This window comes from Stegostoma tigrinum, chromosome 31 (assembly GCF_030684315.1).
Source record: "Stegostoma tigrinum isolate sSteTig4 chromosome 31, sSteTig4.hap1, whole genome shotgun sequence".
NCBI lineage: Eukaryota > Metazoa > Chordata > Chondrichthyes > Orectolobiformes > Stegostomatidae > Stegostoma > Stegostoma tigrinum.
Genome location: NC_081384.1, coordinates 17,143,476 through 17,170,863, shown reverse-complemented (window position 1 = coordinate 17,170,863; position 27,388 = coordinate 17,143,476). Strand labels below are relative to the sequence as shown.

The window sequence follows — 27,388 nt, the reverse complement described above, 5'->3', positions numbered from 1 at the left end:
CTCTTTCAAGTTTTGGCTAGTTGTATAGAAAACACTGCTCAAAGTAGAACAGAGAATATGAACAAAGTCAGTTCTTGCAAAATAGAATGTAAATGTTTTTATTTCAGAAGATCTTTTCAAAAGAAAAATCAAAATAGAAAACAGCAACGCTTCAGGCAAAGTATGTATAGCAACATTAAGCCAATAAAAGCTTTGTTTAAAAAACATAGTTCCACTGGCGAAGCTCACTAACACCATTTACATCACATGGTTGTTAAAAACAAATAATGTCATAAAATTCAACGGGGTGTTGCACCCTACCACCAAATTTGAACAAAATCACTACACTATACAATAAGTTTTAGAGTCAACATTCCACTCGAGAATTTTAAAGGGTTTTATTTTCAAAGAATAGGTGAGAAGAGCTTTGCAGGAGTCAACAGTGATAGAACATATTATGTACATAGAGTATTACAACTTAGTTATGCATGGCTCCGAAAGACTTCCAGAAATTCAGTGTATTTCTTCTTCATTTCTTTAACCTGTACCGCTGCAGAAAAGGGAAAAGATGAACAGTCATATTCTTTGACAAATTTAATGTCCTTAATGTATAATAATCCTGCATACTAAATATTTAGAAACATGATCATGTCTGTCATTAATACAAAAACAATGCAACTTTTGCACAAAAATCTTATGTACATTAACAAAACTTTTATTAACTATAATAATTGCAACTGTAACATGCCTTAATTTGATTTGATTTATTATTATCACATGTACTGAGGAGCACAGTAAAATACTGTTTTGCGTGCTATCCAGGCAAATCATACCTTACATAAGGAGATCAGGGCAGTAGAACAGAATGCAGAAATACAGTGTTATAGCTACAGAGAAGGTGGAAAGAAAGAACAACTTCATTCTGATGCTCCCAGTGTTCAAATGGCCTAATGACCCATGCTCTGCCCAATCTGTGTGCATGTATGGCCAATCAGCAGTCAGGCAGACACCTTGCTCCATGGTAAACATGGTACCTGCTCAAAACATTTGTAAAGTACATAACAACAAAATTTTGTTATGGGAACACTCATAACCTGAGGTCAAATGAATAAGGACATCAAATATAACAAGGGGAGGCAATGAGCCAGTGGTATTATCGCTGGACTGTTAAGCTAAAGACCCAGATAATGTTCTGGGAACCTGGGTTTGAATCGCGCAATGGCACATGGTAGAATTTTGTTAATTCCAGATATTTATTCACTATCTAATGATGACCATGAATCCACTGTCGATTGTCAGAAAAACCCACGTGGTTCCTTTAGGGAAGGAAATTGCCATCCTTACCTTGTCTGGCCTACATGTGACTCCAGACCTGCAGCAATGTGGTTGACTCTGAACTGCCCACTGGGCTACTAGGGATGGGCAATAAATGCTGCTTGGTCAGCGACGCCCTCATCCCATGAATGAATAGAGAATAAAAAACAAAAACTAGCCCAGAACACATGGATCAATGGATTCACATACTGAAGCATCGCAATCCTTCTGGAAAGGAAGATTAGTGAAGGACTTGAAAAGGTAACGCTCTGCACCAGCATCTGAATACGTAGCATACAAACAGTAGGAGAGGTAGGTAATGACCTAATGGTATTATTGCTGCGCAATTAATCCAGAGACGAGGTGATGTTCTGGGAAGCCGGGTTCGAATCTCACCATGGCAAATGGTGGAATATGAATCCAATAAAAATCTGGAATTAAGAGTCTAATGTACATGCATTACAGTATACTAATAGCATAAGGCAAAAGGTTTTTTTAAAAAAAATAAACCCATCTTAGTACATTGATATTTCCATTTTTTTTAGGTGGGGAAGGTGTGACAATGCTATGGTTTGAAGAGGTATATTTTGTCCTTTTATGAAAAAAAGGTTGCAAGAGGCACTGAGCAGTCTGCTCAAAATCAACAGAGTAAACAACTTGTGAGGACTTCAGTTTTTTAAAAGTTGGAACAATAGAAGCAACATGAATGGCTGAACCAGGACTTTTAGTTTGAGCTTTCTGCAGTTGCTGGGTCATGATGTTGAATGTGGAGACTCTTATTCCTCTCTGTGCTCCAGCTAAAAGCTGCGGTTCTCTTCCTGCTGCTAGAGGTGTATGTGAAACAGTCTGCTTTACCAAATTTGCCCTTGCCAAGAATATGTTTATGACAGGATACTGTATTGGAAAATTAATTAATAGTAGTTAATATATATTATTTTGATAGAGTTACAATTAAGCCGATTCTTTCATTTTTATTTTTACATTACATTAAAATACAGACAAAATTAAGTGTGTTTTGCTCAAAAGGTGAGTAACATGATTGATTGCATTGCATCTGGAATGCAACACCTTATACTTGCCTTTAAAGTAAGGAAATGTTACAGTCTAGTTTGTCTCCCAATATGTTTCGAGGGGGTTTACTTTGGTCCATACAATGAATAGGAAAGTTTTAGAGAGATATGGGCCGAACACAAGCTAGTGGGACTAGTTTAGTTTGGGAAACTTGGTTGGCGTGGGCGAGCTGGACCAAAAGCTGTTTTCATGCAGTATAACTCTATGACTCTATGATGTCCATAATTGTCTGGAAAAACCCATGTGATTCACAAATGTCCTTTGAGTAAGAAAACTGCCACCCTTCCCTGGTCTGACCTACATGTGACTCCATACCCCAGCAATGTCACTGACTCTTAATTGCCCTCTGGGCGATTAGGGAAGGCCAATAAATGGTGAACTAGCCAGTGACGATTTCATCTCATGAGTGAATAAAAAAAATTAATCTACAAGAAATATTAGGCAAAATTCTAATTTAAGTTGGTCGATGAGAATGTTTATTCAAGATACATGTTCATGTAACCTTGCAAAATTCTGAATATGCACCATATCTTTGGTATATTTAATGTCACAATTAACAGTGACATTGACAATGGAAAGATCATGCAACATACAAGTGTATATTGAGAGGTAGGCAATAGTTGCCAGATTGCTTTACTTACGCAGTGTAGCAACTTCACCACCTTCCCAGTTTATCGCATCTTGTTGAAGTCCATTCACAACAGTCTCCAACTTCCTGCATGTGTCACTTATCTCTGCCAAGGCTGCAAGCTCCTTTGTAACAGGGTACGTGCATGTAATCAGATAACAAGCATTTTTTAGGTTCATATATCACACAGACACCAAGTGTACAGAAGAACAGATCCATACCAAATGATTGGTACGAAATGTGCAAACTCTGGCACATGATTTGATGAAGGTCTCATTTTGTGCAAGTTGGATGAACTTTATACAATTGGTTTACATACTGTGAGCTGATTATTAATGTGAAGGAACTACGTTAACTCGCTCTTATAGCTTCAAACTACAAATAATGTGATCAAGGTGCAAGCCTGCTCTCAAGATTCAAAAATGAATTAACTGGATTCTGTGTTCATGGAAAACAAACATTTTCATGTAAATTCAGAAATCATATCTATGATTACTGCTAATTTGCTTTGCCTCCAAGCTAAAAGTTATTATGCCCAATCTGACTGCATTTCAAACAAATAATTCTGCTTTAAAAGATTAAAAAAACAAAACTTAAGTGTTAAGAATCACATTACTGCACTTTAAAACCACAAATATGTATATGTATAAGACTTACATCAACACAAGATGTCAGAAGCTTATGGACAGCTTTGCAGAGTGATCCAAAGTTGCAAAGTTCAGGTGGTGCTTTATTACAGTGCATCCCAAATTCATGCTCAAATGCCAGAGAAAACACAGTCATCAGCTGATGGAAGTCTGAAAGCGTGAGCTTCAAGGTTTGAAAGGTGGTATCATTATTCTCAGCGGGACCCAGAAAAACAAGCTAATTTTTTTTGGAAGAAAGGTTAAAAACAAATTACCAGCATTACCAGGGCAGCTCCTTGTTCAGAATGAGTAAATATACAGAAATGAATACAGGATCAAATTCCATGGATGCTGAATAACTGACGTTAAAAATAAAAAATACCTAATTATTCAGCAAATCAGACAACATTTGTGATGGAAGAAATAAAATTAATATTTCAAGTTAATGACCTTTCAGTCATTATTTCTCTCTTCACAGATGTTTGCCTGACCTGCTAAGCACTCCTACAACTTTATACAGAAAATTAGACATGTCTAATAACTGTGGCATTGGATTGGATCCATCAAAGTGGAATAAACATACCACAATCCTGCCTACATTTACTTTATAAAAGTCCACACTTGGCTTCCAATAGATATGAGCCATAATGCAGAATTGATCATAAGCTGACAATATTTGAAATTTAATGCAAATAGCCCACAGATTAACTAGTGCAAAAAATGGTAAACATCTTGCTGGTGCATTATAGAGTATTCTTAACATTAGGTTTGTTTGAGCTACTGAACAAGATTTATTCTGCACTAAACCATCCTACATCTGATCTGGGATTGCCAGATACTACGTTAGGAAGATGTTCCAAATCAGCAGCGTGATCATTCAACTTTGTACATAATTTATGTAGTAAAGTCTTTCAGAAACACTGTAGAATCTATTCACCAAAAATATTGCAAATCCCACCTCACCCTCTCTTAATTCAGATACTTATTGTTTGTAGAGAAACACCCTCTTTCCACCACTTAAACGGAGAAGCAGAGGTTGGTTTTTTCCAGTTTCATCCAATCTCACAGGGTGTTCATTTCTCTCTAGAGTTGACAGAAACGTTCTTACAACCCAACTGCACCACTTAATGCTATTTACAGCTCCAACTGACTGAACAAAAAGGACCAACAAGCATCGACACAGTTGCCTTTAAGACATTCAGAGCAACTGCCAATAAGCAATCATTTACAGCTACCTTCTTAATAACAGGCATTGGCTTTTCAGGATAAATCAGTTATACAAAGTTTCAAATATGCTATAAATCTTACTGTTTTCTTCATCTCTTCCAAACATCCATTTGTTTCCTTTAATTCCTCAGACAGCTTCACCAACATTTTCTCCACTGAATCAGTAGAAGGTGGTGAGCATCTCCTGAAATTATTTTCAGACAAAAGAATTGGCTGTAAATATAACAGCTTGCCTCTAAAACAGTTTGAAGTTTATGCAAGTCTCTCTCTTTTTTGGAGACACTTTGCATGTACCTATCCAAGGAAATTAAAAGAACTATAATTGCTAAACATATTAACCTTACATGAGTCATTGTACGTTATCCTTTGAATGAAATGGTAGAGACCTAAGCACAATCTAAATTGACACATTAATGCACCACTGATGGTGAGCTGCATTTGGATGCACCATCTTTTGGGCAAATTTTATTTTTGGATTTTAACAGAAGAACCTACAACCTTCCCAGATGGATTTTAAGATCCCAAGTTATAAATGAAATAAAAAACAGAAAACACATCTGTGTCATCATACACTACCAATACAGTTAATCTGCTCACTTATTTCTTCAATGTTTGTGAAATCTTGGTGAGCACATGTCAGTGATCATATTTTCTTGCATCATAGTATTGACAATATGTTGAAAACATTTAAACTGATTCTGAAAAACTTTGGCATGTCCCAAGGACACAAAAGTCATAACTCATAATCGTAAGCTGGAGTCAAAGTTTAAATCTTCAACTGTGAAACATTCTTGCAGAAAAATTTGATCTATTTGTAGATAAAGGCAACAAAAATGAATTGTAAAATTAAGTAATGAGTTTCCAACATTATTTGGTTCATGTTCATTTTTTTTTGAAAATTTCCGATGCCTGCAATATTTCAAGAAAAACTTGCAGATTCAATACAACTTTTCTCCAATGTTTTTCTCCTCAATATACAAGCTGGGAGTTTTCAAATTTCATGAAAAACTGTTTGTACATTTGACCCTTCTAGTATTACCATCTGGGTAGTAAAACATTCTTAAAAGGTTCAGATAACATTCTACCAAAAAAAACTTGCTTTTTTCCTCGTGATTCAAAATTGGCCTCAGCTCTTCTAAGAAGTCTGTGTGCATCAAGAGAGAGATTGAAATCCAGTTTTGCAGGTGATCGAAGATGGGGGTCGTTTCGAACTTCTGTGAGTAACTGAGAATTCCATGCATGTACAGAACTAAAATCAAAATACAAGTTCATTAGCATATTTTAACGTATCAAGGAAAAATTTCAGTTTATTGGTGTTCAAACCAGTGAATTATACTCAGCATGAAATTTTAACTTTAAGGGTCCATTGTAATGTCTTTACGTATGACTTGAAAGGGTGAAATCATGTAATCGTTAGATTTATTTACCATATTCCAAACATTTCTCATAGGATGGTTCATCTTCAATTTCGAATTGCTCAATCGGCACTTAATTCTATGGATTCAACAATCTATCTCCAAGGTGGAATCTTCCCCTCCATTAAAATGGAGAGGAAAGTGGCAGGAGGGGAAAAAAATTAAGGGAATTGGCATCAAGGAGTTTTTTGCCACTACAGGAATTAAGCTTAAAAGACCACAAGGGCTTCTTTATTCTTCCACTATGATTACTTTGATACTCAGCAAGTAGGAACCCTGGCAGCCTTCCAAACCTATAAAACAGAGTAGACTGCCAATCGAGTAGGGAGAAGTCCTCTGATCTACTCTAATTTGATGGTCAGAGGGGCATTTGAGACACAAATGGGGCTGACTGCTGAAAAATAAACTTCTGCCAATACTTCTGACAACTTACACCTCTATCCCCAACGCCCCACTTCCCACAAGCCCTCCTCCAATGGTGAGCCGCAGCTTCTGGATTTTTAGTGATATATGCTACAGCTCACGGTGGCTGCCAGACTCCGATTATGCTGGACAGAACGTAACTGCTGCCAGTACTGTCCTGGGAAGTGATCTTGTTGAAAGCCCAATGGGTGACCACTTAGGCATAAGATCTTGGTGGATGCCTCACCTGGTTTTATCCCTGTCACCATATTTAGAACTAAGAAAGAATGGAAAATTCTGCCACAAGGCTTTGTAAAAAATTCCACTGAGTATAAATCGATACTCCTATCTTTTGATACTTGTCACAGTCCATATATGTGTAACAAAAGTTTCACTTAACCATCTTTAGACTACAATACAGATGTATGAATATTTCACATTTTTCCCATTATGCTTTATTGAAATCCTCCAAACACCAGGGAAGGAACTTCATACAAACAACATTTTTTTAAATGTTAAAGGCATAACATTTAAGAACTTACTTTGGTTTTCTAAATATATATTAAACTGCACAGCAATACACATTTTTAAACATGTTAATTAAATAGCGTTACTGTCATTACAATACCAATAGATTTCCTATAGCCCTTTCCAAAGTCAAAATCAATTGCAGTTTAAGGGCACATTGTGTTAAAGACCATTGGATATTACAGTAGCATTTATTGACATAAGTCAGGACCCATTTCAAACAATACATTGTATGCATTCTGATTTTAACCATTACGTAGCAAAATTACAGCAATTTAGGCATGAGAGTAGAGCTAATCAGAAAATAGCTGTTTCTCAACAGAGCAAGAGAAGACAGAAATTGTAAAACTGAAGCATTGGTGCAAGGACAATTTTACTATAATGCTTAGGCACCATAAACATGAACACTGGAATTTGTAAGATGGGGGACTAAGAACTGAAGCATTATTACAAATATTTTTACAGTGCAAATATACTTCACAAAATAAACACCTGAACTTGCATTTCATGGTACTTGCTCAGAAATAGCAAATAACACAGCAATCAGGATACTGAATTTGATTTGCAGTCTCTACCCAATTACTTGGTTTCAGATTTGCCAGCTCCAGATGTGCTCCAACTGGCAACAGGTCCCTATGGTAGAAAATTGTCTAAGGTTCTTGTTCGCTTCATTGGGATCCCTGAAGGAACGTATGTGCGTGCACACCACTGACAGGATTACACTATAAGAATATAAAATGCAGGAGCAGAATTAGACCATTAGGCGTATCAAGTCTGCTCAACCATTCAGTTATGGCTGATAAGTTTCTCAATCCCATTCTCCTGCCTTCTCCCTGTAACTCTTGGTCTCCTTACTAACCAAGGCGCTATCTCCCTCTCTCTTCAATGCACTCAATGGTTTGGCCCCCACAGCCTTCTGCAGCAATGAGTGCCGCAGATTCACCATCACCTGGTTGAAGAAATTCCTCATCTCATAATTAACCATAACTTTCTTCCTATACCTAGGTTCACAACTTTTTTTTTAATTCTGATATTTCCATTAAATTATACCCTGGTTAGGAATCAATACCTTCAAGAAAGGATGGGAGCAGATTGGAGCAAGAAAGAAGGTCTGATATCATTCGGTAAAGGATCCAGGGAAACATCAGAAGAAGTTTAAATTTTCTGTATAGATATAACAGATTAAAAATGTATTTTTCAATGAAATTAAGTTACTGCAATGAATTAAGTTGACATTAAAAATTATAACTCTTTGGTGCATGCTCTGCTGTTTTCTCCTTCAGTTCCTCTAATAGAACATGCAACATTTTAGCCCAAACAGGATGTAGATTACACCTCTATCACAGATGTACACAGGCCCTGACGATAAGCAAGGAATGAATCCCTTTTAATGAAGGCAACTTTAGAAATATGAAACAGGATTACATGGGAACAGAAAAAATTTACTTACCCAATACATTTTAAATCTGTTGATACTGTAGTAATTTGTTTATATTGCTGAAGGCCACCCAACATTTTATCCATCATTGTCAACTGTCTAGAAGGGCTTTCCTGACCCTAGTATCCAAACAAAAATATTACAATTTTGTAATTTGCAGAATCATTTAACCCATCATAAATGCAACACTAAGATGCTACATATTTAAAATCAGCCTATTTCTGTCGTGTTAAGGATACCCATCTAAATTGTCACAATTGTGCAGTACCATGCCATATTTTAGCAAGGCATTTGATAAGGTTCCCCATCATTCAGAAAGTAAGGAGGCATGGGAGTCAGGGAAATTTGGCTGTCTGGATACAGAATTGGCTGTCCAATAAAAGACAGTGGGTGGTAGTAGATGGAAAGTATTCAGCCTGACATTCAGCAACCAGTGGCATTCCACAGGGATCTGTTCTGATCTGCTCTTTGGGATCTTTATAAAGGACTTGGATGAGGAAGTGGAAGGGTGGGTTAGTCAGTTTGTTGATGACACAAAGATTGGTGGAGTAATGGACAGTGTGGAGGGCTGTTGCCAGTTGCAATGGGACATTGACAGGATGCAGAGCTGGGCAAAGAAGTGGCAGATGGAATTCGACCCAGAAAAGTGTGAAGTGATTCATTTTGGAAGGTTGAATTTGAATGCAGAATACAGAGTTAATGGCACGATTCTTGGCAGTGTGGTGAAATACAGGGATCTTGGGGTCCACATCCATCAATCCCTCCAAGTTGCTACCCAAGTTGACAGGGTTGTGAAGAAGGCCTATGGTGTGTTGGCTTTCTTTGCAGCAGAACTGCGTTTAAGAGCCGCGACATTATGCTGCAGCTCTATAAAACCCTGGTTAGACCACACTTGGAATATTGTGTTCAGTTCTGGTCGCCTCATTATAGGAAGGACGTGGAAGCTTTAGAGAGGGTGCAGAGGAGATTTACCAGGATTTACCTGGACTGCATGGCAGGTCTTATGAGGAAAGGTTGAGGGAGCTAGGGTTTTCTCACTGCAGCGAAGGAGGAGGAGAGGTGACTTGACAGAGGTGTACAAGATGATGAGAAGTATAAATGGAGTGGATAGCCAGAGACTTTTTCCCAGGGCGGAAATGACTATTACGAGGGGGTATAACTTTAAGGTGAATTGGAGGAAGGTATGGGGAAATGTCAGAGGTTGTTTCTTTACACAGAGAGTGGTGGGTGTGCAAAATGCGCTGCTGGCAGTGGTAGTGGAGTCAATTCCCATCAACTACTTTCAACATATTCAATGTTGAATATGTCGAAAGTAGTTTATGGGGACAGATTTACTCATTAGTTTGCATATATCTAAGTTAGATTTGACTAATATATGTGATTAAAACAAAATCCTTGAGTTCATTTTGATCAGACCTTAAAGAACTTTCAGCCTAATACATAGTGCCAACAAAAGTATGTTTCCATCAAGATGGTACTGCAAGAGATCAGTAACTACAAAGCTATAAACCATGGAAGACATGGAAAGAAAATCAAGTTCATTAGCATCCACTGAGTTCCAATACAGCACATCAGACAATACATTGATAAAGGAGAGTGTGCTCTTAATGCCTGACAGAAACAAATCTACCAGCTCAAATGTGAAAGCTTTGGAAAGGGTGCAGAGGAGATTTACTAGGATGTTGCCCGGTACGGAGGGAAGGTCTTACGAGGAAAGGCTGAGGGACTTGAGGCTGTTTTCATTAGAGAGAAGAAGGTTGAGAGGTGACTTAATTGAAACATATAAAATAATCAGGGGGTTAGATAGGGTGGATAGGGAGTGCCTTTATCCTAGGATGGTGACGGCGAGCACGAGGGGGCACAGCTTTAAATTGAGGGGTGAAAGATCTAGGACAGATGTCAGAGGTAGTTTCTTTACTCAGAGAGTAGTAAGGGAATGGAACGCTTTGCCTGCAATGGTAGTAGATTCGCCAACTTTGGGTACATTTAAGTCGTCATTGGACAAGCATATGGACGTACATGGAATAGTGTAGGTTAGATGGGCTTGAGATCGGTATGACAGGTCAGCGCAACATCGAGGGCCAAAGGGCCTGTACTGTGCTGTAATGTTCTATGTTCAAATGTGGCATCTATTAGGTAGATCTGCAACTGAAGTATTGGAACTGAACACAATCTGCAACTTCCAAGTCTGGCAAATGCCTCATTCTACCATGACTGTCAATCCACAGGGTCAAGCCTGGCTCAGTGCAGAGTGCAGGAAAACATGTTACGAGTAGCAGCAGGAGCAGCCACATTTAAAAATAAGGTACCAAACGAGTGAACCTGATGAGACAAATGCAAACTAAACAACAGAAGCAGCGTGCTGTAAACAAAAGTAAGTGATTCCACAAACAATACATCAAATTAAACTCAAAGTCTACCATATCCAGTTGCACAATTAAATAACCGACTGGAGGCTTCAGCTTCATTTAAGGCCTCCAACATCCCTGATAATATTCTTGAGCAAATTTGATCTCTTCCACATAATTTCAAGAAAGAGCAGAAAGCAGTGGACATAACAAAAGTGATGCATCCTGACAACATTTCAGTTGCATTGAAGACTGGTGCTTCAAAACTAGCTGCAAATCTAAACAGGCTGATCCAGCTCAGCCAAGACACTGCCAACTACTTGCCAAAGTAAAAAATTGCCCAGTTATATCCCTTCCACAAAAAAAGGACAAATCCAATCTGGCCTCTCAGTGCGCCATCAGTTTTTCAATCAAGTGACAAAGGTGACAGTGACAACCATTAAGTGGCACACTCAGCAATACCCTATTCACCTACACTCAGCTTTGGCCCTGCCAGGGCCCCTCAACTCCTGACTTATTTAGAGCCTTAACTCAAGCTAAAACATCTCGGTAAGCAAAGAGTGACTACCTAGGACATAAATACAACACTTTACCAACTGTCGCACCAAGCCGCCCGAGCAAATTGAAATTGAAGGGAACCAGAGGAAAACTGACCACTGACTGGAATCAAACTTAGCACAGAATAAGATAGTTCTAGTTATTGGAAACAAGTTCTCTCAGTTGAAGGGAATGGCTGCAGGAACTTCTCTGAAATTCGTTCTATTACTTTATCATTGATCTTCCTTCAATCACTTCCCACAATCACAAGGTCAGGAGTGGAGATGTTTGATGATGACTACTCAGTATTCAGTACCATTCATAAATAGTGAAGCAGCCTACGCCTGCATGCAGTAAGATCTGAATGATATTCAGACTTGAGCTGCTCGTGCCATTAATGCCACAGAAGTGTAATAATGATTTACAAGTGGTATCTAACCACCTCTCTTGAAAATCTAATGGCACCCACACCACTAAATACTCGAACAACAATATCTTGGGAACAGCCATTGAGCATAAACATAAATGTTCCAACTACGTACGTGCATTCTGTGACTACACAGTAAGTCAGAGATTGCTAATTCTGTGGTGAATAACTTTCCTCCTGCCTCTGCCAAAGTCTAAACTAACTACAAGGCACAAAGACAGGAGTGTGAATTCCCTCCACTTGCCAGGATTTATGTGCCTCCAATGGCACTCAGGAAACTCAACACCATCCAAGGAAAACAGCCCTCTTGATCACCTTACACATTCACTCCCTCGCCACTGGCACATACTGACAGCAGCATGTACCAACACATGGCACAATGAAGCAACTTGCCAAGCCTCCTCTGACAGCCCTACCAACAGCCCCAACATTCATCATCGAGAGGGACAATGACAGCAGATGAATGTGAACATTACCATTTGCAAGTTTCCTTTCAAGCAACACAGCATCCTAATTTGGAACAATTATATAGTTCTTTCACTGCTGTGGAGCAAAATCCTGAGACTACTTCCCAAACAGCACTGAATTTACTTTTATTAGATCAGCTGCAGTAGTTCAAGTAGTCAGTTCACTACTACCTTCTCAAGGGCAACTAGGGATGACCAAGAATTGCTAAGGCATTTACACCCCATGAATTAGCTCATCATAATCCAAAGAAGCAGCCTTCAAGTACATACATTGACCTATTCTTCCATAACATCCAAAGTCAGGCTAATTGCCATGGGCATCCTACATTGCACCCTTATGAGAGAAATGCCAAACTCAGACTATTATACAGTAATGTCAGCACAATATTGGAAAAAATAAAAAAAGCAAAGTGCAGACAAATGATATGGAGGAACTCGTGCAGGTGACCACTACAAAGCCCAGGCATCACGAGCTCAGCCACACTTGTGCAAGTATAGCATCCAATGGGAATTTGCAATCTAATTTTAGAATAGCCCAAAAAATTGAGGAAAATTAGGTAATTTAACAACAATCAAGATCATACATTACCAAAAACAGATCATCGTCTTCAGCACTGCAGACCCCCAAGCTATGACCAAGCCATGTCATTTCTGTGAAACAGAGGGCGTCAGTATTTTTAACACTGAAGCAATTTTATATCAACTAAATTCACAATGGTTTTAATTTCAGGTAAATTTAGCAGTTATGTTTTTAAATGATTGCAGTTCTATAAAAGTAAAATATATACTGTCCAGTATTTCTTTGAGTATAGAAGACAAGGCAGTGATTTAATTTATGTATTGATAATTATAAGAGGATTTAAACAGGGGGATACAAAAAAAATTTCCCTTGATGGGATCATCTTAACTTAAGGGCTATTTCATTCAACAGAGATCAGAAAGTACGAATGAAATCAGGATTTGAAAACTGTTTTCTCCAGAAGCTGTGGTTGTTGAACTGACTGGTTAGACAGACTGAGAATTCTTCAGGCCACAGAGTCTTGTTTCTGGGATCGCAGATCGCTTGTTTCCAGACTGGGACTAATGGTCCTCTTCATGTCCTGTTGCCCCCTTCTTTTCCTCGTGTGTTAGTCATACCCCCTCTCTTTTCCATCATTCAGATTTACTGCATCATTCCACTCTTGAACTGACACTCCATTCATCAAATTCAAAACAAATTCAGAACTCTAAAGTCTGTGTCTCTAAAGATTGCTTTGCATATTAAATGCAAGTTGTGAACCAATGTAGAGACAGCACACCATATTATTCAGTCACATTTTTCAACGGTGTAGTTTCCAGAAGAATATCATACATTCTATTTCATTTATGATGGCATTTTTGAAAGCATCTTTTAAAAGCAAATACTTGTATGATGGATTAAATATTCTACTTCAAGTTATGAAAACCTTAATCTGAGATTTTGGCAGATAGCCAATAGCATTTACATTTGGCACACTTATTCTGAAAAGTCCTTGTGTAAATCTAAAAGTTACAGCGTGCATGGAAAACCTACTTCATGTGTTACAAAAAAATCATCTTTAGACACCATTTCAATCTTTTGTCCAGGCTCATACTTCAAATGTGGGTCTGTTATTAACAGTCAGACTTTCAATATTGATGTTCCACATTGTCAAGCACTTTAACAAGCTAAATGAATGAAAATGTTCCAATCTCTGTTTTCACACATGCAAGTTCTCTCATAGACAATCTCAAAACTTTGCAATATTTATTATTTTTAAAAAGGGTTTGAGTTACAGGTGCTAAAATCAAGTATTGTTTTACCAATGGTGTCAAGTTATTTGTTCTTCTGACTTTGATTTTACTTAATAATATAAATTCATAGTTCATTCAGTGTGCCAGAATTTTACATTAGATTAGTTGTAAAATTCTGGGAATAACAGCTTTCAGCGCAACAATGATGACACAAGAAACATTTCTGCCCAAATTACATCACACAATTTATTTTTAATTAGTTCATGGGATGCTGGAATTGCTGGCTGGGTCAAGAAGTTGCCATCTATCCTTAGTTTCCCTTGAGAAGTAAGGGGTGAGCTGCCGTCTTGAACAGCTGCAATCCATTTGGTATCATTGTACTCTCAGTGTTGTCAGGGAGAGTGCTGCAGGATCTTGCCCCATCAACACTAAAGTCTTGCCAATACATTTTCAAGTCAGAATAGCAAGTAACTTGGAGGGGAACTTGCAGCTGGTGGTCCTCTCCCCGTATCTGCCACCGTAGACCACCTAGACGGTAGGGGAGTCAGTTTGAAAGATCTTCATGTTCTTCTTTCAGTCTCCCCCTCCCCAACCCTACTGTAGCAGCCTTCTGGCTGCTAACTGGGCAAAACAGCAAAGGATGCTGGGTACATTGTCCAAGGAAAACTCTGAAGTCACAAGACCCACACACCACACACAGTGCAAACACAGCAGCCAGGTGCTAGTGACATTAACATAACGAAAAAGATAACATTTATCCTAAACAGACATACCCCTCAACAACCATTCACCAAACAAAGGAGGGCCTAGACAGAAAAGGTTCTGCTGCCCAAAAAAAGAGTAGCGAACCACCCCAAATGACTGACAATGTTTCTATGTATCAAATGTGTCTCCCTGATTGCCAGAAAGTTCCAGAAAACCATTCAAAAAAGGTATAAAAACTCAGTTCACCTGCCAATTAATTTCTTTTGAATCTTCTGGAAGCCTTCTGAGGAGACCAGCATGGCAACAAGCAGACACCAACTGACAATCCAGAGTGGCAGGGGACAGGGAGAGAGGGGTGTGACGGAAAGAGGACAATTGCATAAGTCTACAAGAGACTCAGGAAGTATTGTCTGCTTAAAGGACTAAATATGATTAGAGATACAGTTGGTTCCGTTCACGCGTGATCTCATGTTACAAGAAAATCGCACAAGAGCCGCACCATTTAAACTACTGGAGCCAAAATCACATTATAGCCAATACAGGTAAGGAAAGTTCACATTCTACAAATAGTGGTCTAGATTCTTTAATTGTGTTAAAGCCAATTCACATTGTAGCAGAACTGATTGTATAGTATGTTTAATATTAAAGCTTAATGTAACTTTCTTCCTAATACAGTTGGGATTGTTTTGCACTGCTACCAGATTGTGTTTGCAGTGATTTGACTGCTTCATTTCTGCTGGACACCAGGGAAAATTCTGGTTGGGGTTGTCTAACAGGCAACACTACCCTCTTATATACTTCGGAGAAACTTGAATCCAGACCTTCTGGCTCACAGGCAGAGACACTAGCATTGCATTTCAAAATGATATATTCGTTAGGATTCATCCACTTACTAGGACTGTATGATTACTGCCACCTGCAGAATTGAGTATTGCACACAATATTCTCCAAAAAGATTTCCAACAGAGATACAGCACATGGAATTTACAATAGGAATATTGAGCCCAACCACTGTGCGCCCATTTTAACCCTCCACACAGTGTAAAATAGTCACACAAAAGTGGCCAATCAAACTTCTGCTGTGTTCATCCAGCCTCACATTTTATTATCTTGGAATCTCCAGCATCTGCAGTTCCCATTATCTCTGATACTATTTTAACCTCACTGCGAAGCCTCTTCCAGGGATGCCTAACCTGAAGAAGTTACCCTCCTCCCTCCGGACCAACCTCAGGGAATCTCTCTCCCATTGCAACTCTCTTGTAATCTCTTCGGCCTTGAAACTGCTCGACCATGTCCTGAAGCAAACCAGGTACCACAGCCACATCACCTTTCTCAGCACCTGCCTACGGAACCAGATCATCCCCAAGGGACTACAGTCCACATTTCAGCCTTCCCAATTTGGCCCCAACCGTGACCACCTCTACACCCAGAATATTCAGACCCTTCAGAAGCGGTTCTCCCTGCGAGTCCTGAAACAGACACTCGCAGCCATGCGCCGGCACCTCCAGGCACTGCAATCCAGCCTACCCCAGCTCAGAGCCTCCCTCTCCCAGACCTGCAAAGGACCCCTGCTGTTTTTTATCCTCCGCAGGATCCACAGACTGAACACCCAGTTCCACTCAGCTTTACTGGACACCAAAAATCGTAAGTACAACCAACTCACTGGCCCCTGCCACCCACAAGAGGATTCCTGCGCCTCCCAAATCCCGACTCTGTCCCTGCCCCTCCCCCACCATGCACCCGCCGCCATTGACCATGAGGACACGGCCGGAGACCCCACCGATGACGTCACATCGGCCTCTGCCGGCCACAGAACTTCCGGAACCGCTGCTGCAGTCACCACCTCCACGTCCAGGTACTACAGCCCACACACCACCCTCACCTCAGCTGCTGCCGCCCACCCCGATCCTCCCACCGCCGACGGAACCCCGCCCACGGTCGACGCCGACGGAACCCCGCCCACGGTCGACGCCGACGGAACCCCGCCCACGGCCGACGGAACCCCGCCCACGGCTGACGACATCATCGCTCCGCCCACAACCTCCACAGCCTGCAACCCCAGAGGAGACAGCCACCCTGAGCCCTGCCGAATCTTCACCATCCCCCCAGACCTCCCACTGACTGAGGACGAACGGTCAGTCCTGAGCAAGGGGCTCACCTTTGTCCCCCTACAACCACACATCAACGAATACCAGTCACGGTCGGACATAGAGCAGTTTTTCCGCCGTCTTCGCCTGCATGCCTACTTCTTCAACCGGGAACCCAGCCCTCCTTCCACTGACCCCTTCACCCGCTTCCAGCACAAGTCCTCCTCCTGGACACCACCCCCAGGCCTCCTACCCTCCCTCGACCTCTTCATCTCCAACTGCCGTCGAGACATTAACCGCCTCAACCTCTCCACCCCTCTCACCCACTCCAACCTCTCCCCCGCAGAACGGGCAGCCCTCCGCTCCCTCCGCTCCAACCCCAACCTCACCATCAAACCCGCAGACAAGGGTGGCGCAGTGGTAGTATGGCGTACTGACCTCTACATCGCCGAGGCCAGACGCCAACTCTCCAACACCACCTCCTACCGCCTCCTCGATCATGACCCCACACCCGAGCACCAAACCATCATCTCCAACACCATTCATGACCTCATCACCTCAGGGGACCTCCCACCCACAGCCTCCAACCTCATTGTTCCCCAACCCCGCACGGCCCGTTTCTATCTCCTTCCCAAAATCCACAAACCTGCCTGCCCTGGTCGACCCATCGTCTCAGCCTGCTCCTGCCCCACCGAACTCATCTCCACCTATCTGGACTCCATTTTCTCCCCTTTGGTCCAGGAACTCCCCACCTATGTCCGTGACACCACCCACGCCCTCCACCTCCTCCAGGACTTCCAATTCCCTGGCCCCCAACACCTCATATTCACCATGGACGTCCAGTCCCTGTACACCTGCATTCCGCATGGAGATGGCCTCAAGGCCCTCCGCTTCTTCCTGTCCCGCAGGCCCGACCAGGCCCCCTCCACCGACACTCTCATCCGCCTAGCGGAACTCGTCCTCACACTCAACAACTTCTCTTTTGACTCCTCCCACTTCCTACAGACTAAGGGGGTGGCCATGGGCACCCGCATGGGCCCCAGCTATGCCTGCCTCTTTGTAGGTTACGTGGAACAGTCCATCTGCCGCACCTACACAGGCCCCAAACCCCACCTCTTCCTCCGGTACATTGATGACTGTATCGGCGCCGCCTCTTGCTCCCCAGAGGAGCTCGAACAGTTCATCCACTTCACCAACACCTTCCACCCCAACCTTCAGTTCACCTGGGCCATCTCCAGCACATCCCTCACCTTCCTGGACCTCTCAGTCTCCATCTCAGGCAACCAGCTTGTAACTGATGTCCATTTCAAGCCCACTGACTCCCACAGCTACCTAGAATACACCTCCTCCCACCCACCCTCCTGCAAAAATTCCATCCCCTATTCCCAATTCCTCCGCCTCCGCCGCATCTGCTCCCACGATAAGACATTCCACTCCCGCACATCCCAGATGTCCAAGTTCTTTAAGGACCGCAACTTCCCCCCCACGGTGATTGAGAACGCCCTTGACCGCGTCTCCCGCATTTCCCGCGACACATCCCTCACACCCCGCCCCCGCCACAACCGCCCCAAGAGGATCCCCCTCATTCTCACACACCACCCTACCAACCTCCGGATACAACGCATTATCCTCCGACACTTCCGCCATTTACAATCCGACCCCACCACCCAAGACATTTTTCCATCCCCACCCCTGTCTGCTTTCCGGAGAGACCACTCTCTCCGTGACTCCCTTGTTCGCTCCACACTGCCCTCCAACCCCACCACACCCGGCACCTTCCCCTGCAACCGCAGGAAATGCTACACTTGTCCCCACACCTCCTCCCTCACCCCCATCCCAGGCCCCAAGATGACATTCCACATTAAGCAGAGGTTCACCTGCACATCTGCCAATGTGGTATACTGCATCCACTGTACCCGGTGCGGCTTTCTCTACATTGGGGAAACCAAGCGGAGGCTTGGGGACCGCTTTGCAGAACACCTCCGCTCAGTTCGCAACAAACAACTGCACCTCCCAGTCGCAAACCATTTCCACTCCCCCTCCCATTCTCTTGATGACATGTCCATCATGGGCCTCCTGCACTGCCACAATGATGCCACCCGAAGGTTGCAGGAACAGCAACTCATATTCCGCCTGGGAACCCTGCAGCCATATGGTATCAATGTGGACTTCACCAGTTTCAAAATCTCCCCTTCCCCCACTGCATCCCTAAACCAGCCCAGTTCATCCCCTCCCCCCACTGCACCACACAACCAGCCCAGCTCTTCCCCCCCACCCACTGCATCCCAAAACCAGTCCAACCTGTCTCTGCCTCCCTAACCGGTTCTTCCTCTCACCCATCCCTTCCTCCCACCCCAAGCCGCACCCCCAGCTACCTACTAACCTCATCCCACCTCCTTGACCTGTCCGTCTTCCCTGAACTGACCTATCCCCTCCCTACCTCCCCACCTACACCCTCTCCACCTATCTTCTTTACTCTCCATCTTCGGTCCGCCTCCCCCTCTCTCCCTATTTATTCCAGTTCCCTCCCCCCATCCCCCTCTCTGATGAAGGGTCTAGGCCCGAAACGTCAGCTTTTATGCTCCTGAGATGCTACTTGGCCTGCTGTGTTCATCCAGCCTCACATTTTATTATCTTGGAATCTCCAGCATCTGCAGTTCCCATTATCTCTTCTTATTTAATTCAATCACTTTATATATGCCTATACATGAAACCTATGAATTAGACTTCTTTCTAAGGTCTTAGAGAAAATTTGTAGCTCAAGTTGTGAATGCAGTTAATCGTTAGCTTGCCAAGCCAAATGTTCTGTGTACAGACATTTCATTACCATTCTAGGCGACATCATCAGTGCAAACTCTAATCGAAGCATTGGTGTTCTGCTCTGTTCTGAATTTATATGATCCTCTGGCGTGATGGGTCTTGTCGCTTCCGGTTCTGTTATTTTAGCAGTGGTCTGTATATGGGGTCTGTTTCTATGTGCCTATTATTGGAGGCACGTGTTGAGAACCAGGCTTCCAGAAATTCCCTTGTGAACAAGAAAACAACAGAAGAGAATTTCTGGAAGCCTGGTTCTCAACACGGGACTCCATTAACAAACATGTAGAATTAAACCCAATATACAGGCCACTGCTAAAAAAGAGAGAACCGGAAGTGACAAGACCCATCATCTCAGAGGATCATATAAATTTGGAATTCAGCAGAAACCAATGCTTCGATTAGAGATCACACTGATGATGTCGCCTAGAATGGTAATGAAATGTTTGCACACCACAGAACAACCAACTTGGTGAGCTAAGGAATAACTAGACTTCTTTCTACATCAAATAAAAACAGCAAAAACAAAAAACGAGAACAGGTAAAGTATCGGCCAGAGTTTGTAGTCAGCAACAAAGCACAGATGTAGCCCACTTACCAGAAAGTAAGCTTCACTGAGATATCCCAGATTTATCTGGCAAGATTTTCACCCTCAGTATTTCATAATGGTGTTGCAAGTGTTTCCATTTTTCTTTACTGGTGACTACTTAAAACTTTTTGTATAAAACAAGTCAAAAATTGGGCCATACATACGACAAAACAGTAGAGGCAGAAAAATTTTTCAATCAAAAAAACAGTCTATAAATGCCTAATTTAACAGCACTCCACAATTACTAAATCATTTTTTTCAGAACCAACCTGGTCTTCTCTCAAATATTATTAATCACATTAATGTTATAAGTCCAGTTACACGTGAATGAACAAGATGTAGTTAACAGTTTCAAGTGATGACACAAGTGCTGGAAAGTTGAAACCCTTGTGAATTTCATGACTACACAATCTTTGGTGGCGAGCAGAGGGGTCTCAAAATGCAGTCTGTCCAATCGTCAATGACAGATAGTAACTTCAGAATTTAGTGCTAATCTCTGCAAAGATTACATACTAAAGGTTCAGCCAATTTAAAAACTGCAACTACAGAAAATTTATGACACCTTGCACTGCCCCCATAAAATTCAGCTGTAAAGTTTGGATCTATAGCAAGTCGATATATAAAAAAAGAAAACGTCGTACTTTTTATGATAAGGTCTGTTCCATAGTCTTGCATGGAATGAAAACGCAATTCCACAAATTTTCTTTCAAGTGGTGGATAGCAGCTATAAAACAAGGAAGAAATCATTTAACATTTTAATTCCTTTCCTATTATAATATATTAGCTAGTTATGTCAACCACAAACTGCAGAAAATCTACATAAACGAACAGTAAAAGCAAAGTTACAAATCAACATCTCATTAAGAGTTAAAATTCAGTACACCAAGGTCAAACATTTTATCTGTGTCTTTTGCAGTATAGAATGAAGTTCTATGGGTCATAAACTGCGTTCATAATCATTGTTGCCATCAATTTACTTCTATCAGAAGTTGAAAATGCTGAAGTTTGATGCGTTTATGCACCAATGGCCTGGATTTTCCGCTGGCCGTCCAGTCTTTATTCCAGATTAAATGGGAGTTATGCATGGGGATCATTTGGAATCTGAAGGGACTGCCCAGAAATTGAATTTTCCTCAATGCCTGAAACCAACTGAAAGTCTCTTTTTAAAATCAAAAATTTCAGAAGTTCCAAAGAAATTAAGCAAAACGGAATCATAGAATCCCTACAGTGTTGAAACAGGCCCTTTGGCCCAACAAGACCACACCAACCCACAGAGCAACCCACCCAGGCCCATCCCCCTTTAACCCATCTAATCTACACATCCCTGAAAACTACAGGCAATTTTGCAAGGCCATTCCACCTAAACTGCACACCTTTGGATTGTGGGAGGAAACCCACGCAGGCACAGGGAGAATATGGAAACTCCACACAGATGGCTGCCTGAGGTTGGAATCGAACCCAGGTCCCTAGCGCTGTGAGGCTGTAGTGCTAACCACTGAGCCACCATGTCACTCAAGAAAAGTTAGACTATGTATTGAATAGTCTAATTCCTGGGCAATTTTTAAATTGATCATTACTTACCCCACCCCACACACCCAGCTATCACCCCAGCCTAGAAACCCCTGCCTGGGTCCAAGCTGACATTCCCACACCTAGCCACTGAACCTAATCCGATACCCATGCAAGCCCCACTTTCTAAATCCACTTCAACCTGATCCTAAACAATGCATCATTCACTCACCTTGTCACTAAACATTCTAGCATCACCTTCTTTTTCACATTTGGTATCCTACCCAACTGGGACCCTACTATCCTATCTGTAGCACCTACCTCACCCCAGCTAATATACTTAGCTGGCACCATACTACCTACCTATCTGACATCCTACTGGCTTGGCATCACACATCACACATTTCTTAGGTACTTTATGGTTTGACAGCAACTGTCAACGTGGCTGTCAGGATCTCAATTTCAGAATAAGGCAGCTGACTGCTATAAAAAGGGGGTGTGGTTTGTCTTGTTCTGATGGTCCTGTATAAAAGAACTGTCAAAATGAAAGTGCAGCTCAGCATTTCTGCGGGAACCCCGAGTGGAATTTCCTCTAATTATGAACTGATAAGTGAGTGGGAGTGAATTTCTCAGTGAATCACAGGCCTCAACACTGTCACCAGAATCAGGCATCCACTGGTCCAGAGTCAATAAATGTGGTGGTGGACAAACACAGTAGGTTACATAGCATCAGAAAATTCAACAACTCAGGTAGAAACCCTTCATCAGAACTGACGAAGGGCTTCAGCCCAGAAGATTGGCTTTCCTGCTCCACTGTTGCTATGTGACCTGCTGTGTTTGTCTAGCCCCACATTTACTGAATCTGACTTCCAGCATCTGCAGTCCTTACTGTCCAGTGGCCAGGCTTACTTCTCAGGGGATCCAAATATGAGAAGGTAAGGGACTTTTATACTCACAAGGTGCAGTGTTGTAGGGAGACAGGACTCAGGTGGGTCACAAGCAAGAACAAAGGGTTGGTTTTCAAAGGCCATACCTTGACACCCATTGATACTGCTAAACTGCCTCATATTGAGGAAACCCCAAAGGTACTCCTTCCAATTCGGCAGGCAGAACCATGGTTTCTCAATCTGGAAACCAGCCATCATTCTTGCCCATCAGGGAGGCAGGTGATCAGGGAGGCTGCAGGGTTGAGGCCATAAGTGGACAATAATAAACCATTTAATGCCCTTAACTAGTGGAGTGGAGAAGGTAGCTCATGGGCCTTCATGGCCAGAATTTAATTCGTGAAGTGACAAGAGCAGGGTGATTTTCTCTCCATGCTTAACATGCTCAATTATTTCCATTTTTCACCAGCTTTAGGAGAGGAGAATCTCTCAAATTAAGGTTCAAATCAATGTCACTTTCCGGCTCTAACATCAGACATAGCATTGGTCAAAGTAAACTCCAACAGTATGGTTTTGCTTCAGACAGGAGCTTCTCTCATTGTGTTAATATGACATTTTCACCCCCTAGATTAGCCAATCATTAGACTGCAGGTGATAACATTTGTTATGGAAGGATTTTGGTCCATCTATTAATGAGAATTGACGTTGCCTAATTTTTAATTTCTTCTTTAAGCTAACCTATTTTTCTAAAAACCCTCAGATAATATACTCACCTCTGGAGCAGGTGGGACTTGAAACCAGGCACTCTGGTCAAGGGGTAGGGACACTATCATTGCACCAGAAGAGGATGGCCTAGATTCTACATTTAGAATCCTTACAATTCATAGGGAGGTGATGGCCTAGTGGTATTATCACTGGACTGTTAATCCAGAGACTCAGATAACAGTCTGGGGACACAGGTTCGAATCCCACCATGGGTGATGGTGGAATCTGAATTCAATAAATATCTGGAATTAAGAATCTAATAATGACTGTGAATCCACTGTTAATTGTTGGGGGAAAACCCATCTGGCTCACTAATGTCCTTTAGATGTGACTCCAGACCCACAGCAATGTAGCTGACTCTTAACTGCCCTCTGGGCAATAAACGCTACCTAGCCAGCAACACCTTCATCTCGTGAATTAAAGAATTTTCAGATGGCACTGACTGAAAGATTAATAATCATGAATACTTCCTTGAAATATATCCAATCCAAGCTTGATAGGCTGCACTGAATTAACAACCTATCCAACAGGTAATACATTCCATAGCCCAACATGACATATAACATATTTATGTGGGATCTTCTTGTTTTAGAGGCTACTACACGTAACTTAGAGGTATAGATGGTTTCAACAAATATATGCTCACATTTGATACTTAGATTGTCCCGTATTTAATATCTTACTTTATAAGAAAAGAGCCTGCAATATGGTCTACTGGGAACAAACATTCTGTGTCCTTTCATTTTGAAGGTTACTAACTGCAACCAGAAAATACATAAATGCTGCTGGGATCAAAAAAAGGCTGAGAAAGTATTATTCATCTCATAGCCATAGCACACATAGCCAATCCAAAGTAGGATTCCAGTTCTACATCCCTCTGTTCTTTAAAGGTAAAATATTTAGAACATATCATAAACAATGAAGAATACTGAACTGCACAAATGAAATCAATGTGTACCTGATGCATAACCATTCTAAAATTTGAAGTCTGTCAACACTGGGCGTACACAACAACTGAACAACTGCATCCAAATCATTCACGTTGATTCCTTCCAGAAATGGACATTTCAGATTCTGAAAGAGCAATTACCAACATTATAATGTATTAAAACTTGATAAAGTTTTTACATAAAGCCTGCGTCCTGCAAAGTCCCTGAAAGCTCTAGAGAAACACAACAGGGAATTTTAGTTACAAAGTAGATTCTATGTTGTTCATCTGTAACTTCAACCTATTTACAAATTTACATTCAGCTGGAAGTGGTTGAATGGCTTGTTTCTATTTTTGTGCAACAGTTCCAATTCATTACAACATACAATTCTCTACAATCCATCAATATAATAATTAGTTTAACTTAGACATAACTTTCCTTCGTTCCCATTGACAAAACTCAATTTCAATCATAAAATAATTACAAAATTCAAAACAGTAAGCCAGCAAGAGTATCATATTCAGTCCCTTTCAACCTGCAAAGTTTTGCACTTGCCAGGCTTAATGAATGGAGGAATAGAATCAAAAGGGCTGACTGGCCTACTCTTATTCATAAATCTTGATAAAGGCAACAACAAAATTGAAATTTTCCTGCCAGTGTTAGGTAGGACTGCATAGTTATATAATTTATATCAATACAAATAACAAACAAATCTCCTAAAGCATTGCTTATAACGAATTACCTGCATCACATCTAATGTCTACATAATGAGCAGCACTGATTGTGGAATAAGCAAAATTGAGTTTTTACATTGAATTTATTTTAAATGAATTGAATTCATTTGAACATTAGCCGTATTTTCAATGTACAATCACAAGATTATGTACATCTTGTACATGTTGATAAAATCAGATTTAAATATTGTAAAAAAAGTATTGTACTCATCATTATGGTATATTTTTGACATTGTTGAAAATGAAAGTAATAATAAAGAAATAAACACAAGCAACAGGCAGCATTAGGCATCATCGCTGACTTTTATCAGGAATAGAAATAGTTGACATGAGGAGAAGGCCATTCAATTCATCAAACATTGTTGAAGTTTTAAAGAAATGAAAACTAAAACAGGGTGGACTCCAAGCATATCTATATTTTACAAAAGTTACAGTTGCATGCACCATCCACAAAACCTCACTTCCTGTTCTCGCATTGCCTTTTGTCGTATGTCAAGAATTTATAAAATTGTTTATGGATGAACTAGAACTGTTGACTTATCTAGTGAAACAACTAAAAGAAGAACTTTTTTCACATATGTCTAATATAAAAGATTGTTGCCCAATTTTGAAAAATTGCCAGACTACAATTGGACAATTAAGAAAAGATTTTCCCATTAAAAAATGTATTGAGGAATGTGGTACATTTACATTACAATCATGAATGTTTACAATAGCAGTATTTTATTTATGTTTTGAAATTACAAGTCTGTGCTGGGGAGGAGAAAGTAACATGTTAAGTGATGCAATTTCAGGCACCACATTGGTTTTCCCTAACGAAACTGCACCGTTCATAAGAAAAGCCCATTATACCATGGATCAATGCTTGAATGACTAATCATACAATTTTAAATACTTCATGCTCAATTCAGCCTTCTGCATTTTGGTCAAACTAGTCCTCCGTTATTTCATGCAGCAAATAAAAGTTCTGACCAACCACCTAATTTTTCTCACTACTCTTGTACATTCAAGGGTAAAGCAAATTAAAAACATTTTGCTTAAGAGGCACAATGCCTTCAGAGGTTTCTGAGCACTCTTTCCGAGAGCGGCTTCAATAAGATCCCACACAATTGAAAGCTTAATACTGCAGAGGCTGGAAACCTGAAATAAAAATTGCACTCTGTTTCTATAAACCCAAGGGCAGCCTATAATTCATTCTAAGCTATGGATTTTGCACTAAGGGTTCCACCAAGTGGGCCAGTCATCCAACAAGGTAAACAGGTACCCTACAACCCAAAAGCCAAGCCCCTAACATGAAGGCTGCATTGGTGGCATGCAGAGGTTGGGGTTCAATGTGTAGCAAAGCCTTATTAACAGTGTAAACACAGGCTGAACCTGGAGATAAAACCAACTATGGAGGGACTGCTTGTGCGGCAGCAGTAATGTTTCCCACCCACCCCTGGACTAAGAGACCTGTGCTCAAGCCCCACCTGCTGCAGAGATAAGTAAATAACATCTTTGAACGGGATGATCAGAACATTAGTAAAACGACTGTTCCTGTGGAGAATGGCGGAGGAGGCATTCTAATTCAAACTCGAGGGTTTGGGCACCTCAATCCTGAAGAAGCGAAATACCCGAAACAATGACTTCACCTTTCCTCCAGATGCTACCTGGCTTGATGTGTCCTTCCCTTGTCTACCTTGGATTCCAGTATCTGCAATTGCTCTGTCTCGGTGCATTGAAACCCCTAACTCAGTCCAGATTACCCTGAATTCATCTTTTAATTGTGTGTGTATATGTAGCGAGGAGAGGCGGGAAAACATCTTTCAATTATCAATCCACCTGACGAAACTGCTTCCGAGCGGCTACTAGTCTGATATCTGCCTTGAATATATCGCTCTTTCTTACCAATAACTTTTGCAGCACTCGAGCTACAAGCTGCTTTTCACTCAAACCCGCCGCCATTTTAAACAGCCGCCACCACACGAGCCGCCCGCACAGGCCGGCCTGAAGCGTCTTCACCATCCATTGGCTCAGTGCACTGTCAGTCACATAATCTGCCTGTTGATTGGCTGAAATGGCAGCCCATCGCCGTTCACCGCCCACAGTCTATCCCCGCCCTTTACCGGGCTGGCACTTGGCGGGTTGTGCGCATGCGCGTTTGTGTGGCCGTCACCTTGGAAAAAACCAAGATGCCTTAAAGGGGCAATTCTCATCGAGCGCTACACCACAGG

At 41.5% G+C, this 27,388-nt stretch overlaps 1 protein-coding gene across 1 annotated transcript; it reads right to left on the bottom strand.

Moving 5' to 3' along the window:
* Positions 1-361: 361 nt before the first annotated feature.
* Positions 362-27,174, bottom strand: haus7 (HAUS augmin-like complex, subunit 7). The gene is made up of 10 exons (XM_048560661.2): positions 27,063-27,174; positions 24,471-24,586; positions 20,996-21,078; positions 12,997-13,058; positions 8,641-8,747; positions 5,945-6,094; positions 4,927-5,029; positions 3,650-3,856; positions 3,006-3,117; positions 362-529 (listed from the first exon to the last, which is right to left on the bottom strand). Exons 1-10 carry the CDS (start codon positions 27,117-27,119, stop codon positions 462-464), a joined length of 1,065 nt encoding a protein of 354 aa, XP_048416618.1. The 5' UTR covers positions 27,120-27,174; the 3' UTR covers positions 362-461.
* Between the last annotated feature and the right edge of the window lie 214 nt (positions 27,175-27,388).